The 17,534-nt window shown below is 33.8% G+C and overlaps 2 protein-coding genes and 1 long non-coding RNA gene across 3 annotated transcripts; 2 read left to right on the top strand and 1 right to left on the bottom strand.

Annotated features, from left to right (window-relative positions):
- The first annotated feature begins 2,782 nt into the window (after positions 1 to 2,782).
- On the top strand, positions 2,783 to 17,437 carry LOC101735619 (rhodanese domain-containing protein CG4456). The gene is made up of 3 exons (XM_004931108.5): positions 2,783 to 3,296; positions 4,837 to 4,999; positions 17,209 to 17,437. The coding sequence occupies exons 1-3, from the start codon at positions 2,927 to 2,929 to the stop codon at positions 17,258 to 17,260; spliced, it is 585 nt and encodes a 194-aa protein (XP_004931165.1). The 5' UTR covers positions 2,783 to 2,926; the 3' UTR covers positions 17,261 to 17,437.
- Positions 12,421 to 14,402, top strand: LOC134199400 (uncharacterized). The gene is made up of 3 exons (XR_009973882.1): positions 12,421 to 13,358; positions 13,601 to 13,752; positions 14,125 to 14,402. It is a non-coding gene; the product is annotated as an uncharacterized LOC134199400 (long non-coding RNA).
- LOC134199398 (uncharacterized) lies at positions 14,399 to 16,354 on the bottom strand. Its single transcript, XM_062670194.1, has 3 exons — positions 15,246 to 16,354; positions 14,915 to 15,162; positions 14,399 to 14,810 (listed from the first exon to the last, which is right to left on the bottom strand). The coding sequence occupies exons 1-3, from the start codon at positions 15,252 to 15,254 to the stop codon at positions 14,753 to 14,755; spliced, it is 315 nt and encodes a 104-aa protein (XP_062526178.1). The 5' UTR covers positions 15,255 to 16,354; the 3' UTR covers positions 14,399 to 14,752.
- Positions 17,438 to 17,534: the final 97 nt, after the last annotated feature.

Raw genomic sequence — 17,534 nt, 5'->3', positions numbered from 1 at the left:
TCCTATATTTAGTCATAAAAACAACAAAAACAAATGAACAAGCTCTTTTACTTACCGAATATACGATATCCCATCTTTTTTACAATTTCTCAACGAACACTGCGGCTTTTTAACGAGCGCACAGAGACGCGAGCGACGCGAGACTATTTGAAATGAGCGCACAATTTTAAATTGTGCGTTCATTTTATAGGGACGGTTTTGAGACGGTGAGTGTGTATCTTGGGTTTTTTAATACATCAACGCAATTAGGTGTTTTGGAACACCTATATCGGCCAACACCCTTCAAGGGAACCTCCACTTCATAAAGTCGAAATCCTTGCTGTAGTCCACAAAACACAAATTGATTGCTCTTGCGGAATCTGCCAATTTATGTAGTACCTGATGCGGTGATTTAAGATATGGAGCGTGATTTTGCTCGCATGTGATATCAGAGCAAGGGTACGGTAGCTGTCATTTTGTTTCGTAGAACCTTTCTTGTGCAGTGGTATTCTTGAAGGATGGGACTACCGCTATATAATATAATTTAGAATTTGACCTTATATCTCAAGGCGGGTGGCGGCACATTGAGAATTCCCCCTAATCTTGGCAATAAAAAAAAGCTAGACATGAATCAGAAGTAGATATTTGCTATTAATTTATTTATAAGCCCTGATTAGACGCTGTCGATCCGAATCCGATCCGATATCCCGTCGGAGAGAATCCGTAAATGGAATCCCGACCGTATGGAGCATGTTCGTGTGTTCAATTGTTGTTCAATACCCATAAAACTTGTTAATATTAGTGCCCAAATGCAAAAGTATCTATATTTCAGCCCACAGACGTCTACATAGGCCTCTTTGCAGTATACCTGATGCTCGATCGAAAGATCCCCCACTCCGTGATACGTTCAGTTACTTTCCGCTCCTCAGAGATGGACTCATCGGTGCCAAACATAGTCCACGATAGCCTTTTGTCATGGTATAACGTAACGTGATATTTTTCACTCAAAACGAAACATCTGTTTATTTGTTTTGAAGATTGTTGGCGAGAAAGTGTTTGAATACCTACTTCCTCCCAACAAGTTTCTAGGGAAGCATTTTAACAAGTCGTCGTGGCCTAAAGGATAAGACGTCCGGTGCATTCGTGTGTAGCGATGCACCGGTGTTCGAATCGGGTACCAATTTTTCTAATGAAATACGTACTTAACAAATGTTCACGATTGACTTCCACGGTGAAGGAATAACATCGTGTAATAAAAATGAAACCCGCAAAATTATAATTTACGTAATCACTGGTGGTAGGACCTCTTGGGAGTCCGCACGGGTAGGTACCACCACCCCGCCTATTTCCGCCGTAAAGCAGTAATGCGTTTCGGTTCGAAGGGTGCGGTAGCCGTTGTAACTATACTAAGACCTTAGAACTTATATCTCAAAGTGGGTGGCGCATTTACGTTGTAGATGTCTATGGGCTCCAGTAACCACTTAACACCAGGTGGGATGTGAGCTCGTCCAACCATCTAAGCAATAAAAAAAAAAAATATCACCTATTCAATTCCGTTACTTTTGGCGATATGATGTACCTAGTTAGAAGTTTAATAGAAAATCGTCAAACACTTCTTTGTCTATGCGAGTACTATTAACTATATCTCCATTTGGTTTGTCAGAAACAAAATCCACTGGTCCAGATATACACGGCTTGCTTATAAAATTCTGTTGCCGATCCTTTCAAAAACTCTTCAACAACACCAGTGGCACATTATACTATCAATCGTAAATGAAAAAAAAAAAGATTTGTATGTTTCTGAATGAAATTGTCCTTTAATTGACTGATTTCACAACCCTAGCAAGAGCAGTGGTTCGCAGAGTCTACAACCGGATCGGGATCACGACCCACTGATAAGATCCGGCGAGAAACTCAGTGGAGTCGACGAGGCCGGTAACAGGTGCTTATGGGTCCTAAAAGCACTGAGAGTGAATCCGGGGGATAAGACAAGACATGTTTCGGGCGACCGCGGTTTTACTTTGTCCCGTCGCGGTCGGTTAAGTAATTAGCGGCCACGGTAAGAGGGTTTTTCGTGTTGCGCCGCTTTGTTGAAGTAACGTTCTCACGCTTCTATACGATACTTACGTATCGGTACTAGATTTAGGTCGTTGTAAAGATCTACATTCCCCACATACAGCGCTCCCGACGGCTATCCTGCTGAAACGGGATTGGATGACCCCGAGAGTGTTAATGTTTGTATAGGCCGCGTGATATGAATTAAAATGACCTGTAAGATTATGTTGTTGTTTTATTTACATTCAACCATTTTATTTGTTATAAGACATTACGTTCATATTAAAATCAATCACTGAAGTATGAAACATATAGGTCTATGAAATCAATACAATACTTAATAGAATATTAATGACAGACATGTTTTTAAAAACAAACGCTTATTAATGGCCAGTATGTATCATTTCGTGCAAGTATAATAAATAGGTTACGTTAGCTCTTCAACACCGCGTGAGCGAACACTACACTTGCATAGATCACGATAGCTATTCTACTCGGAATGAAACAGCGCACGGATTACCTGAACCTGAAGCAAAGCGCAAGATGTGAATTGCGAATTGTGAAGTGTACCATAAGCGTTCTAATAATGAAATTGAGTTTTAATTTATACTTCAGTGAGGTTTTATTTATACCAAGCCCCAGAGCATAATGCTATTTTGTTTCATATAGTTTCATCATAATCAGTCATTATATTTCCATTTTGATTTCAAAATATTAGGCTGTATGATGTTGCCTTTGTCTGTCTTTGCAATGGACGAATCAAACAAAATTGGCCTAAAGGTAACCAGGCCATAAACTAAAAAAAAAACAAACAAAACAAAAAACAGAAAGCTTTATGTGCCTACCGTATTGAAACTATTATTTTTTTACATATTTAAGCGCACATCATCTGATGTGTCATATATTAACACGATTGAATATCCGACCGTTATGTTCTATTCAATATCATCTATTAAATTATACGGATTCTACGAATAATTCCTTTAAAGCACATAACATTATTACTGGTCTCCAAGACAAAATTTACAGTTTAAAATTTAAAAAATATTTCTTGCCTTACAACAACAACTTGCATCTACTAGGCTCTATTAGGCTCTTAGTATCGGATAAAAAGGAAAATAAAATGGTTGATCCGCGACGAGTAGTAAGCTACGAAGATGTATTGAAAGTTATTCATCAACCCGAAAAGGTGTTGATCGACGTGCGTAATCCTGATGAAGTAAACACAACTGGAAAAATACCTTCAAGCATCAATATTCCACGTAAGTAAATCCACATTGTGCTTCTGTTTACCTACTTTAACCTGATAATTTAAACTACTCCCATTATGAGCCAAATATCTTTTTTCACCGATATCTTAAGTGACTTGTTAAAATTTATAGAGCTCTTGGCTATAACTACGAAAAGACCTATTAAATCGTTTAGAATTTAATATAATTTCACAGAGTGTATTTTTAATTTTTTTGCCTTCGAAGGATGAACTAGCTCACCTGACACTCCACCTGACGTTAAGTGATTAATGGAGTCGATTGACATCACAATGCGAATCCTACCACCCACCTCGAAACTAGAGATCTTAGTCTCAATTATATTGTTTCAATGGCTGTCCTGTCTTTCGAACTGGAACTCTGGATGGAACTGCTTTTTGACAGAAATGGGCATGGAGTTGGTTCTGGTATAATTTAGCCTGCCATTAGTTAATTCACAGCATTAGAAAAAATAGGCCCATTGAAAATCACTTCACTCAAAAAGACAAATGATGCTACATAATTGTGAGAAAAAATGCCTGCATCGTTTTAGAATTTTGATGCTAAGATGAGGACTTAATTGAACTGATTTGAACAATTGAATTGATTGATTGAAGAAAAGCAACAGACTGATGATTGATATAGATGTGTTCTGGTCAAAATATGACACAATGGTCCTCCTATTCCCCTGTACTGCCTGAGGTTGAGAAATCAATGTGAATTGTGAAATATGCCTGCAGCATATTATAGATAAACAGGTTGCTCTCTGGGTCTCTACATCTCAAATTACAGTTTTTTTAAAATGGAAACATGTTACAAACACTTCCAGATTCTTTAAGAACTTCAGCTAAAACTTAATAAATAAAACCACTGGGGACAGATGAAAAAAGAATTTGAAGATCTGCGTCAATATTCTGGAATTTAAACTAAAGCTGTAGCCATTATTGATTTGAATACAATATTTTTGACTTTCACAAAAAAAAACCAATAACTTTTTAATTGTGCTTCCTTTATTATTATAGTTTTACTTAGGCTTCACTTCATTTCGAGTACAATTGCCATCACTACATGTCCAGACAGTGTCTTCATTCTGTCCTGTCTTTCAGTACTTTGCCCAACTTTTGGGCCAGTAGTGCCAAAAACTTTATGAAAGTTTTGGAATTAGTATCTAAATCATGTATTATTTTACACGACAATAGTCTGACTACTTTTATAATATTACCATAACAGCAATTTATTTACAATAGTGTTTTATTGTCTCTATTTACTAATCTTATGTAAACAAAAACAAAATTCCTCACAGTATATTCTGGATAAATCAGTAATGCTGCAGAAACACTGAAAACCTAATACTTATCACTTTTATTTCTGAACAAATTTTAGTTCTTTCATTAATAGCTATGTTTGTATTGATTTATGCTTAGATTCATTGAGACTAGCAAAAAAAGCAACCAGTGGTTTTAATGATTAAAAGAACTTATCAAAAATACAGTGCACTCATGTCTTTTAGCCATCAAAACAACTGATACACTAATCATTATATATATTTTTCCAGTAAATAGTGTTCAAGAGGTTCTGGTATCAATGTCTAACGAGGAGTTCAAGAAACAATATCAGAGAAACAAACCTAGTTCAACAGACGAACTGATATTTTACTGTCAATCTGGAAGAAGATCAACTGAGGCATTGGACATAGCATTAAAGTTAGGTTATTCCAAGTAAGTTAAGTTATTCCAAGTAATAAAGGGTGACCATGGTCAACAATCTTGTAGCCCCGAAATTCGATAGTCAGGGGAAGCCCTTTTATTATCGTCTTAGAAATAATAATAATAAGCAGTTTGATCCATCTATTTAACTGATGGGGATGTGACGCGTCTCTACATAAAACATACTGTATGCGCGTATATGTATGTCTTGTTTTCTTTGCGACAAAGATGATGGTATCGTCAGCTAAGAAAGAAAAAACTTAAAGACTAAAAATGTCTGCTATAACACCATTAAAGGATTTTTAATACCCCTCTACAAAAAAAAAAGATAAAAGCTTTGTTTCACACAGCCATTCTTTGTATGTAAATGATCGTCAATTATGGCAGTGCCACTTACTTTAAGCAACGCGATGACGTGATAGGTTCATCCCCGTTCTATCGATTGTCGTTAATTTTGCCATCGTTTTTCTGTTAGACTACGGTAACCACTCGCTATTTTTGGCAGGATTGTACTTTTTTTAAGCATATATGTCCTGTTTTATTTATTTGTACTGTTTTTAATGAAATTTAAATTATACTTAATTTCGTTTTTTTTAATGTAAAGAATAGTATAACTGTATAATAATTATTTTCGCAAATAATCGTGTAGATTTTTTTTTCTATGTACGTTAACTTTAGACGAACCTTTAGTGTAAAACAAACGATAGAATAGACTAGTTGACTAGTGTAAACATTGATCGCTAAACGACAAGTAAAAACTAATAACTATAGGTACTATAATATATGTAACTATAAAAATTACGGCTTGCTCAATACTAACAGGTAGGTAGGTAGGTAGGTAAGACCTGGTCCAGAAAGGGCGAATTCGCCGCGAAATGTTTCGTGCGAAATCATTCGCGCGTTAAGTGAGATTCTAGGTACCATGGAGTTAATAAGTACCTAAAATACTAACTCTATGCTAGGCACCAATACATCGCGTCCACAAGCATCGCGCGAATTCAAAATACGCGTGCACTACGCCAGACTCGATTCGCGCGTAATGCACGCGAGTCGAGATACTAGGGACGCTTTGTTGCGCCCAGCTAACACGCGAACTCCAGAGCGAGTGCACGAATCCAGGGAAATGGAACGCCAAATTTTTGATAAGGAATTGTTTATAGACGAAATAGAAAAACGACCGGCGACATGGGATTTGGTATCACCTGATTATGCCAACAGAATTTTAAAATGTAGATCTTGGGAAGAATTGGTGTTAATATTTTCTGATAAAGATGATGACTCCGAGGAAGAAAAGAAAGACAAACATACTATGTGTCATTCTACCATTATGAATTGGATGTACTAAATACATTATATTTTCCCTCCGTTTTTGTCTCTTCCAGCGACGGTAAGCTTACGCTGAAGGTTACGCTGAAATAGCCTCTCAAGGCTATATCAGCTTAGTTAGAAAAAAAAAAGATGACAAGATATCGCAGTTTTCGCAGTTAATAACATCGCAGCAAAATAATGATCAAGCCCGTAATATTGATGTACATGGCGCCGGCTGTCCGGTGCAGCGACACAGAATAAGAAGAATAACAAGGAACAACCAAATTACGTCAAGACAGGCTTTGAAAATTATAGATTTTTCTGGATCTCTTCAGGATCGCCTCATCAGATCTTGATGATTATACGACCATTCTACCATTTCGAACAAAAAAAAGAAAAAAGAATTATCCGAATCCGTTCAAGCATTCTCGAGAAATCGATGAACATACATAGATAAGAAAATGATGCCGATATTATCACTTTCTAAGTAAATGAAGTCGCGGGTAAAATTTGCGTTATGCCAAAGTAACTATTCCACGCGGACGAAGTCGCGGGAAAGAGCTAGTACCAAATAAAACGGAACTTTTATTACAAAGATAAATGTCACGGAATAGATAAATAAGGTTGGAATGGTAATGTAGGCGGGGCAAGCGTGCCACAGTTATGATTATACAAACATAACTCGACCGATTCTTTCATTCACCGCGTTTAGTGCGCTTTGGACTACTTGGGCGAACATATCTCCGCTTTATAATGCCGTGTTGTACAATTATAACTTTAGCGGTAGGCAGCGGCTTGGCTCTGCCCCTGGCATTGCTGAAGTCCATGGGCAACGGTAACCACTCACCATCAGGTGGGCCGTATGCTCGTCTGCCTACGAGGGCAATAAAAAAAAAAAAAAAAAAATTATAACTTGTAAAACAAAAAGTCAGACCTCAAGTATAGAGCGAGGAGGTATATCTTTCGATCGGTAAGTCGAAATTACCATTTAATTACAATATTATTTGTCTAAAACATAAAAATGTACTGAGCGTTATGAAATTCCAAACATTAACAATATTATTGCAACAAGTTATAAATAGCATACATTGCGCGATGTGTACTCGCCGAATGCACGCAATGACCAAGTCCGGTTCCAATGTACTACATGCATTGCGTTCTCTACACTTCAATCTTTGAAATTTCGGCCTTTGCCCTGAGTGGACGGCGCTACACAGTGGGTCGATACTATGATTTGAGTTACTTAGGGACCAACTTTGTTTTTTAACAATTTTTTTTACGTAGATAGATAGAGCTCGTTACTCTCAATAATAATTGTTTTGGGCAAAAATTACAAAAACTTTATAGTTTGGTCAGAAAAATGTGTTTTGTGATTTTTTTTGTATGGAGCGGGTCACATTAAATTAAATTACTGCTAAGTACCGTGAGGTCCCGCTTTGAAACTTTATTTTTCTTACACCTTGTCTAGTCTACTATCATTTGATGCTATGAACATGTGCATAAAGTTGCAACTCTGCCAAATAAATGGATCGAAAAAATGAATAAATACATAGAATAAAAACCTTTATTTTTATTTTCGTAAGTGCTTTTAAGTTAAATTTGATATGGATTAGTAAGTACAAGCACGCAACAATACCCATAATTACATAATACCTAACAAAAATACATTTAATAGGTCTCTAATTAATCAATCTCTGTAATTATTAGGATAGTTAACGTTAGTTACTGAGGATAATTAGTTAAGCAGCCATTACTGGTTAGTAGAAAATATAGTAAACATTTGTGTCTCTCTGGAAGTATAAGGTGACCATATTTATTATATACTAACTAGTGTTCGTTTATTCGTACTACTACTAACATCTTGTGATTGTCGTCGTGATCTTCCTTTTTCTGTTATAATGGATAATTTTATTAACAATTTAGGATTTTTTATGATTTTAAGAGAGCAACTACATTCGCTGTCTGATAATAAAAAACTTTCAATTCCTACAAAATCAAATGAACGTGACCGAAGAGAAAAGTGTTGAGCCCCAATAATTCTGTACGCACTTTTGTTCAAATATAAGTGCAATATGGAAACGAAGTAGTCGCATGTTAGCACAGTTTATAAGAAAAAAATGTGATTAGTTCGAATGTGCAATAAACTGGCCCGAAGGCATGATACCTGAAGATATCAACACTGTACAGGAAAGGCTCGAGATTTCTAATACTGAAGATGTTGAAAATGTACCACGCTCTAATGTACTACAGAAGCCTCGACATCTACTTTTACACCTCGAAAACCTTTTGAAGAATTGAGATCCAGGCACATTGAACAAATTTACCAATCGCTTTCGTTATCCCCGGATTAAATGAAAGCTACTACAGTTGCTAGTTTGAGAAACACTGGAAATGAAGATGTAGGAGAAATAATGAACCATTTGTCAAATCACCCCGAAGATCTAGAAAAAGTTAAGGAGTGTTTAAGTACAAGTAAAGTGAAAAGTAGTACATATTCTCCCGATAAGGCACTATTAGTTTTACTTAAATTAAGTAAGTGGCAGTATATAAATCTAAGAGAAGCAGCAAGTGAAAATGGGTCCGATTTATACCCTTCTTAATATAAAATTAAGCAAGAAAAGACCAAATGTTATCCAGGGAAAGACGAGGTAATTATTAATGAAGAAGGAGCTGCTATTAAAATGCAAGCATTACTAAGCTTGGCGGTATATATAGGCTTTTAAATGTGATTACTTCGGATTTGGACTCGGCAAGAGAGCTACTGCATATAAGCAAATAGGCTTTGATAGAGCCCCAGGTCAAAGTAATTATAAACAAAAGACTGAAAGAGAGTTTGATGATTCATCTATTTTCTTGACCAGTCTAGTTCCTATAAGGCTTCAGAAATTTGATGGAACAATTGTTTGGGAAAACGACCTACCCTCATCAACTTTTTGTTGCCGTCCAATAATGTTTAAATTTATAAAAGGAACGCAGTCAACAGTGGCAATTATAAAAGCTAGCATAACAGAAGAAATAGAAAGACTTCAGCCATCAAAAATCAAACAAGTTGAAGTTAAGCATCAATTGCACATGACAATGATAGACGGCAAAATAACCTCATATTTGTCAGAAACATTTTCTGCTGTCTGTGATATTTGCAAAGCAAAACCGTCAGACTTAAGCGTTTAAAAAGGAATACGGTTTACTTATAGATGTTGTCAAGCAAGAAGTAGGAACAACCAATGATGGCAATACTGCCAGATTTTTCAGGAATGCAGAAGGAACAGCCCGCATAACAGGAATACGTAAAGATTTAATAGAGAGGTTTCACGTGATTCTTCAGACTGTTGCATCTGGAGAGCGCGTGGACCTTTCCAATTTTTCCGAGTTTTGTAGATATACTGCAGAATTGTATATTAATTTATATTCCTGGTATTATATGCCTTCCAGTATCCATAAATTGTTGGCACATGGCAGTGATATACAATAATAAAAAGCTTTGCCTTTCGTGCCATTCCTATAGGTAAACTGTCGGAAGAGGCAGCGGAAGCTCGCAATAAAGATTTTCGGAAATATACAGAGAGTTGTTATTTTAGAAAGATAAGTAGACTGCCGACTAATGAGGATATTTTACACAATCTTCTTTTGTCTTCTGATCTAAAGATCGAATGGTGAAACAAAATATATAATACTTAGAGAGATTGATTAATTAAGACCTACTAAATGTATTTTTGTTAGGTATTATGTAATTATGGGTATTGTTGCGTGCTTGTACTTACTAATCCATATCAAATTTAACTTAAAAGCACTTACGAAAATAAAAATAAAGGTTTTTATTCTATGTATTTATTCATTTTTTTCGATCCATTTATTTGGCAGAGTTGCAACTTTATGCACATGTTCATAGCATCAAATGATAGTAGACTAGACAAGGTGTAAGAAAAATAAAGTTTCAAAGCGGGACCTCACGGTACTTAGCAGCAATTTAATTTAATGTGACCCGCTCCATACAAAAAAATCACAAAACACATTTTTCTGACCAAACTATAAAGTTTTTGTAATTTTTGCCCAAAACAATTATTATTGAGATTAACGAGCTCTATCTATCTACGTAAAAAAATTTGTTAAAAAACAAAGTTGGTCCCTAACGGCCGTTTTCAATAACCTATCTATCCCTAGTTTCGGTTACTAAAGATAGACAAATCTATATTTTTGTCCTTACTTACGTTCCAATAACCTATTAGTCTAGTCGACAAGTTAAAAATGGTGTTAATTCGACATACTACTGCTAAAATTATGTGGTTTAGCTCATTCGATTCGGAATAATGTCTAGACCATTGTGCTAAAAAATTGAATTAGCACATAATGGAATGCTTGAGTGAAGTTTCTCAGACTCGTGATTTAGGGGTGGAGCTTGATACCAAGCTGAATTTCACTAAGCACATTGACAAAATTATAGATGCCGCGAACAAATCACTGGGTTTTGTACTTAGGAATGGTAAGGAGTTTAAGAAGGTTTCCACTACGCTATTGCTTTACAACAGTTATGTTAGAAGCAAACTTGATTACTGCAGCACTGTGTGGTGTCCTACATACAAAACCCATATTAACAGGATTGAGAGAATTCAAAAAAAGTTACTTCGCCACATGTCGTACCGTTTTAGGCCGCCTAATTATGTTGAATCTTATGTTGATAGGGCTAAATATTTTAAAATGCAAACATTGAGTGATCGCCGCGATATGTTAGGCTTATGTTTTTTACATCAAGTTATGAGCGGTACTGTCGACTCCCAATTCATCCTCAATAAATTCTCTTTGAAGGTGCCATCTAGGTTACCTCGTCGCCCCGTTGCTCTTTTCAGCACCCGCTTTAGCAGAACCAATCTAGGCAAGCACTCACCTACTCCTCGTCTAACTAACCTTTATAATAATCTAGTTAGAAAAGTTGAAAACCTTGACATATTTGGCGATTCCCTTCCAATATTTAAGAACAAAATTATAAAAAGTTGTTGTTGAACCTCAGCCTCAGCCTTGGTCTGAGTACTTGGGTATTACTGCCCTTGTTGTCTTTCTTTTGTTTTTAATTTTTTATTATTATTAATAGTATTATTAAATCTCTATTAATATATTAATGTAATGCATGCTGTGATTGCCTATAATTAGAGTTGCAGTTATCAATTGCTCTATACATGTCAATGTTATTTTATGTCTTACTGTAAACCCTGTCGGTAATCCTTAAATAAATAAATAAATAAATAAATAAATAAATAAATAAAAAATTCCAAAAGTTATTAACAATTAAACACCTTCAAAAAATAGCGTTTCGTTTATGGCTTATTGTCCGTAAACTATAAATATTTTCGAAATTTGAAAAAAAGATCCTTAAAAAGGAGGAAATTTAGTAAAAAAAGTTCCAACTCCCGGAACTGTAGCTCCATTATTTATAATTTTAATTTAACGCTGAAAATAGCCCGCCGCGCGCCATTGTTAGGTTGCGCGCACGGTCTCGAAAGCGAGTACGTCACTTAAAAAATTTTTTTTCAAGTACTTAAAGTTAATTGAAAAATCTAAAAAAATTATTGCATAATCTAAACACTTTAGAAAATTTATTCCCGTTGGAATTTTTTATAAAAACATATTTTTCAATATTCTAGACGATTGTTAATTAAGAAAAAAAATTCCAATTTCCATCATCCTTCTAAACTAAAAAAAATGTTTAAATAATTACCTTAAAATTATTTCGCTTCGTGGACCTCTTCTTATAAATATATTAAACAAGATTGCGTCGTCTAAGTTATGAAATTGTTAATATTTTGTTAATAATAATTTTTTTCAGTTAACAAAAAAGAAAAAGCACAATTATGTTGTAAAGAATATTTTTTTCTTTATTTACTATTATATTTTCGTTTTTATGTCAATAAAAGACATCTTTTAATAAAATATATACTATATAATAAAATATATAATAAATATATTATTATATATAAATATATAATAAAAATATAAATATATAACGAAATAATTTTAAGGTAATTATTTAAACATTTTTTTTAGTTTAGAAGGATGATGGAAATTGGAAAAATTTTTCTTAATTAACAATCGTCTAGAATATTGAAAAATATGTTTTTATAAAAAATTCCAACGGGAATAAATTTTCTAAAGTGTTTAGATTATGCAATAATTTTTTTAGATTTTTCAATTAACTTTAAGTACTTGAAAAAAAATTTTTTAAGTGACGTACTCGCTTTCGAGGCCGTGCGCGCAACCTAACAATGGCGCGCGGCGGGCTATTTTCAGCGTTAAATTAAAATTATAAATAATGGAGCTACAGTTCCGGGAGTTGGAACTTTTTTTTACTAAATTTCCTCCTCTTTAAGGATCTTTTTTTCAAATTTCGAAAATATTTATAGTTTACGGACAATAAGCCATAAACGAAACGCTATTTTTTGAAGGTGTTTAATTGTTAATAACTTTTGGAATTTTTTATGTGCTAATTCAATTTTTTAGCACAATGGTCTAGACATTATTCCGGATCGAATGAGCTAAACCACATAATTTTAGCAGTAGTATGTCGAATTAACACCATTTTTAACTTGTCGACTAGACTATATCGACGGGCAGCAGTTCCTATCGGATTTATCTATCCATCGTCGGGAGGACGGATAGCCTGCTAAAGATAGAACGCTCATACAAATCGTGCTTACTTCCGTTTCAATATGAGTTTTAAGTAACTCTCCGGTAGGCGGCGCTATCTCTAGTATGGGCATTCGCTTATCTGTCAAAATCGGCTGGTTACATGTTTATCTTTCGAAAGTAAATCGCTATAATTTAATAATTGTTTCTCTTCATATTGGCATATTGTAGCAGTGATGATAGTGATATGGAATTATTTCAAATGATAATGGATTGTGATGCAGATAGTGATAGTGAGGCCGATATCATATGGTTAGGAAAATAAAGATCGTCTGAATTACATGGCGAAGATCAATAATTACGAATTTGACTATAGATTTCTGAGCAAAGGTGTTGTGAATGAATTGATTAATTTAATGAGACCATATTTGAGTGTAACGTCAAAAAGGTAAGATAAATTTTAACCATAAAAGTACTCGTTATTACAACTTATATTTGTTTATAGCAATAGCAAAATTATACCTTATTTTTGTTGTGTTACAAAATCACACTCAACAGGAATTCTATAATACTGCTGGATGCCCATGGTGCCCTAAATGACATTCATATACTAATACAATAACCTGGTAGGCTATTTACCTTCATTCTTATTACACACTGATACCTCTACATTTTATATTTGTGTTATAGATTCAAATATAGGAGAGGAATTTAGAAATAGAAAAAGAGTATTTTGAATGTGTAATTTGTGTGCAATGCATCATTGATGTTTCAAAATGTTGTTGCTTGATGGCCTGGGTCTACTCATGATACAACTATAATTAACCATTCCGATTGAAAAGGTATTTCTTATTTATATTACCTTATTTATATTATTATTATTATATATTATTATTATATTTTTATTTATTTATATTATATATTTAGGTGTTTATATGAATTTAATATGACACTATTATAATAAATTATCTACATATCAAGAGAACATTGATAACAAGGTGGACTTGGAAATTGCTATTTGCTTGCCGATAGAGGCTATCCCCACAACCCTATCTTTTAACGTGATTAATTAACCCACATACTCAATCGGAACAATTTAAAATGAATCACATATTAAAACAAGAAATACTATAGAGAGGTAATCTTTTTTTTTAGTTAAGAGCTTGTTATACTGTATTGTAAAATAATTTAAGCGAATAATGTATAATTTTCAGATGCATTGGTGTTTGTAAAAGAAGACTCCCTGTATATCATTGAAAAGTAGATTAAAACTAGAAAATATGCAAGCTGTTATTATAGCTGCCATGCTGCATAATATCGTCAGAAGTATGAATTTAGAAGAATTAGAATCAGACATTTCAGTCGCAGATACATTACAGGAAAATAATATAATTGTTCGTAACAATTTTTCAAAACTTACATCTGAAATACAACTATGTACTTATAAATAATTGCTTCCAAAGATAATTTATAAAATAAACTCCAAAGATAATTTGACTATTTTTTATTTTCCAAAATGATAATTACATGGTAGTTAGTACATGCAAGATATTTAATTTAGAATTTGTACATATCTTTAAAAAACTATCTAACATAAAATTATTATTACCTACTTAATTTATGAAATTTAATATTCCTTTTGAGTAATTTTTAATTTTTTAAATTATCTAAATCTAACTTAACTTTTGCTACAACAATCTCCTTTTCTTTATTTTCCAAGTCAAGTCTCTTTTTTGCTATTAGATATTCTGCTAATGCATTGTCCCTATGCTAGCCTTGCATTTCTTTTCTTCCATCTTGTTTCCGCTTGGCTGTAAAAGTGTTAAAAATATTATATGTGACCTACAACAATGTGCATGCTTTATCCAAAATTTCATCTGCAATCCTTACCACCTCCAGCCTGTAACAAAGAGCATAATTATTTCAAATACTACGGCAACCTGAAGATAAAATCATGTTTATCAATGTATTATTAGAGACAAACAATCAACTAATTATACTAACCTTACTAAGGTTGTTTCATATGTTGCCGTAGCGTTCTTTAAGTTTTCCCATTTTAGTCGAAGCTGCGATGGAGTTCGTGGGAAACGACGAATCGACGAATTAAAATCATTTCCAAGGGTTTGCCAAGCCTGCTCCTTCAATTTATTGTTTGTGGCATTTGTTGCCTTATTATTGAAATGTTTTTTCGCCGCCACAAGTTCTGCTAGAATCATCGTCTCATCTTTTGTCATGGGTGCTGCCTTTCTTGACTGAAAAAGATATATTTTCTAAACTTGAACTCAAAGTTTTCAAAGTAAAATTATTATTATCAATGTAGTTCATAGATACTTACAGAATTCATTTTATTTCACTGTAGCTCTTTAATTATAAACACACTTAGAATTATAAACGAAAGTTTTAAAGCGTTTTGGAGGTAAGTCATCATCTAATATAGTAGGTAAACAATAGAAAAACAAACAAAAGAAACTGATCACTGCTTATTGGCAAACGTCAAAACGTTTCGTTTCATAATTTCGACTAGGATAAAAATAGCAATACGTCCAATTAAAAAAAATCTACATATGTTTTTATTACTTTTTGTTATAAACAAATGTGTTTATGATAGTCTACAATATGCTGGTTAAATTATAGTTATAATTTAGAATAAAATAAAATAAGTCTTGATCCTGATGTTGTTTCGTATTTGTAGTAGAACGAAACGTATCAAGAGGCTCGGATAAATCGGAGGGAAGAAGCTATCTACTGTTGATTAAAGAGAGATAGCACTTATCCGTGATTGTGAAACGCAAACTAAGGATAGATACGCTCTTGCTGATATTCGGAGATAGCTATCTATCCGAAAACTCAGATACGTTATTGAAAACGGCCGTAAGTCACTCAAATCATAGTATCGACCCACTGTGCGCTAGTTTGTCGATAGTGAGGTGACCATGTGGTGAAATAAAATAATCGACAGAATTCTCGACTATATTTACATTTGACATGGATAATTTTTGTATTATTTTATATTTAATTAATGATACCTAGTATATTCTTAGTGAGACGTATTTTGAGTAAAATAAATATGTATTATTATTATTGAATTATTATCATTGAATTAATTTGAAGGTATAATATAAAGAGACATGTAGACCTCTCATTTACGGGTATTTACTATATTGTCTAAGATTTATTAAAATATAAGTAAAATGCTATTTGACTTATGCATTAAATTAAAATTTTTAGGTTTCCTAAAGAACCTAACGCCAGGGAACAATGGATTGACGTGACAGGTAGAGAAAGCTGGAGACAAAGACGAGTACTATTTGCTCTAAACATTTTACTGAAAATGATTTTACCATAAAACACTTTGTTTTGAAAAATTCATTCGCAATTAATAGCAAGCGCCAACTGCTTAACAAATACGTTTTATTCCAGGGACAGTGATTGTTTGTAATTAATAAAAGTAAAATAGTTTTTTTTTCAATATTTATTTCGTGTTTCATTTTCCCCTTTCATTCATCAGATAATTTATCGTTAAAGAATATCGGTTTTATCAAGCACTAGCGTGTATGAACATTTTTATTGCCTTTTTGCGTGTGTGAGTGTGTATGCCTACAGGAGTTTTGTGCTAGTTTGCGAACGAATATCTGCCCTGAGATTTATGTGTGGGTGTTTTTGTTGTGTGCGAAATACTTGGAATGACAGTATGTGTATGTGTAGAAATTAAAATAGTGGGGATGAAGCGGCGACACTGCTTCTAATACAAAATTATAGCAAAGGCCTTTCCAACCTTATTTATCTATTCCGTGATAAATGTCGCGTGTTAAGCAAAATGTCGTTTAAACCTTTAGCCTTTCACCCCTCAATATGTAGGTCTGGTCACTGTATGCAACAGTTTGGTCAGTGACGGAAACGAGCGTGATAATATATCGGTGTTTAAAAATAAAACATGTTCAGGTATATCTGGTCTAATTAGGAAACGTAACAATTAAGTATTTAAATGGCAAGACATATTATTACCAACTTAGAGCTCCTGAGTGCTTGGCGGATGGTTGTGGGTTCGATTCCCCCACAACGGGCAAACATTTGTGTAATGAATTGATAATGTATTTGCTTTTTCCGGGTTCTTAATATATGTCTCTATGTAAAATTTTATATGGGATGTACATTAGTATCTGATTGCTTTAGTAGAGAAAACCCTACTTTGGGGCCAAATGAATGTGTGCCTTAACCGTCGTTATTAATGCCGCAATTTGCTATCTAAAACCTTTTGTATTGGCATATTGTACTATACGTTATGTGAATTGTTTCAGGTCGAAAACATATTTAGGGAGCTGGAATGAATGGTCTAGAACACAAAAATAATGAAATCGAAGATTTCTATCTAATATAGATATTATTATGTATATCTTCATATTGTGATAAAGACATGATAAAATTTGAACACAAGGTAATTTTGTTAATTTGTTAACTAATTGGTGAAATGATTTTACGTAGGTATGTGATACATTGAAATAAAAATATATTTGTTAATTACTAAAATATTTTTCTATTTTCACTATCTGTGATTGTGTATTTATTAGGTATCGCTACAAAATAAGTCGTCATCGGAATCGTCTTTTAAATCTATAATGACGGA

The sequence above is a fragment of the Bombyx mori genome, chromosome 9, assembly GCF_030269925.1.
Source record: "Bombyx mori chromosome 9, ASM3026992v2".
NCBI classification, from domain to species: Eukaryota; Metazoa; Arthropoda; class Insecta; order Lepidoptera; family Bombycidae; genus Bombyx; species Bombyx mori.
Note: the sequence above shows the minus strand (reverse complement) of the source record. Positions and strands in the feature narration are given on the sequence as shown.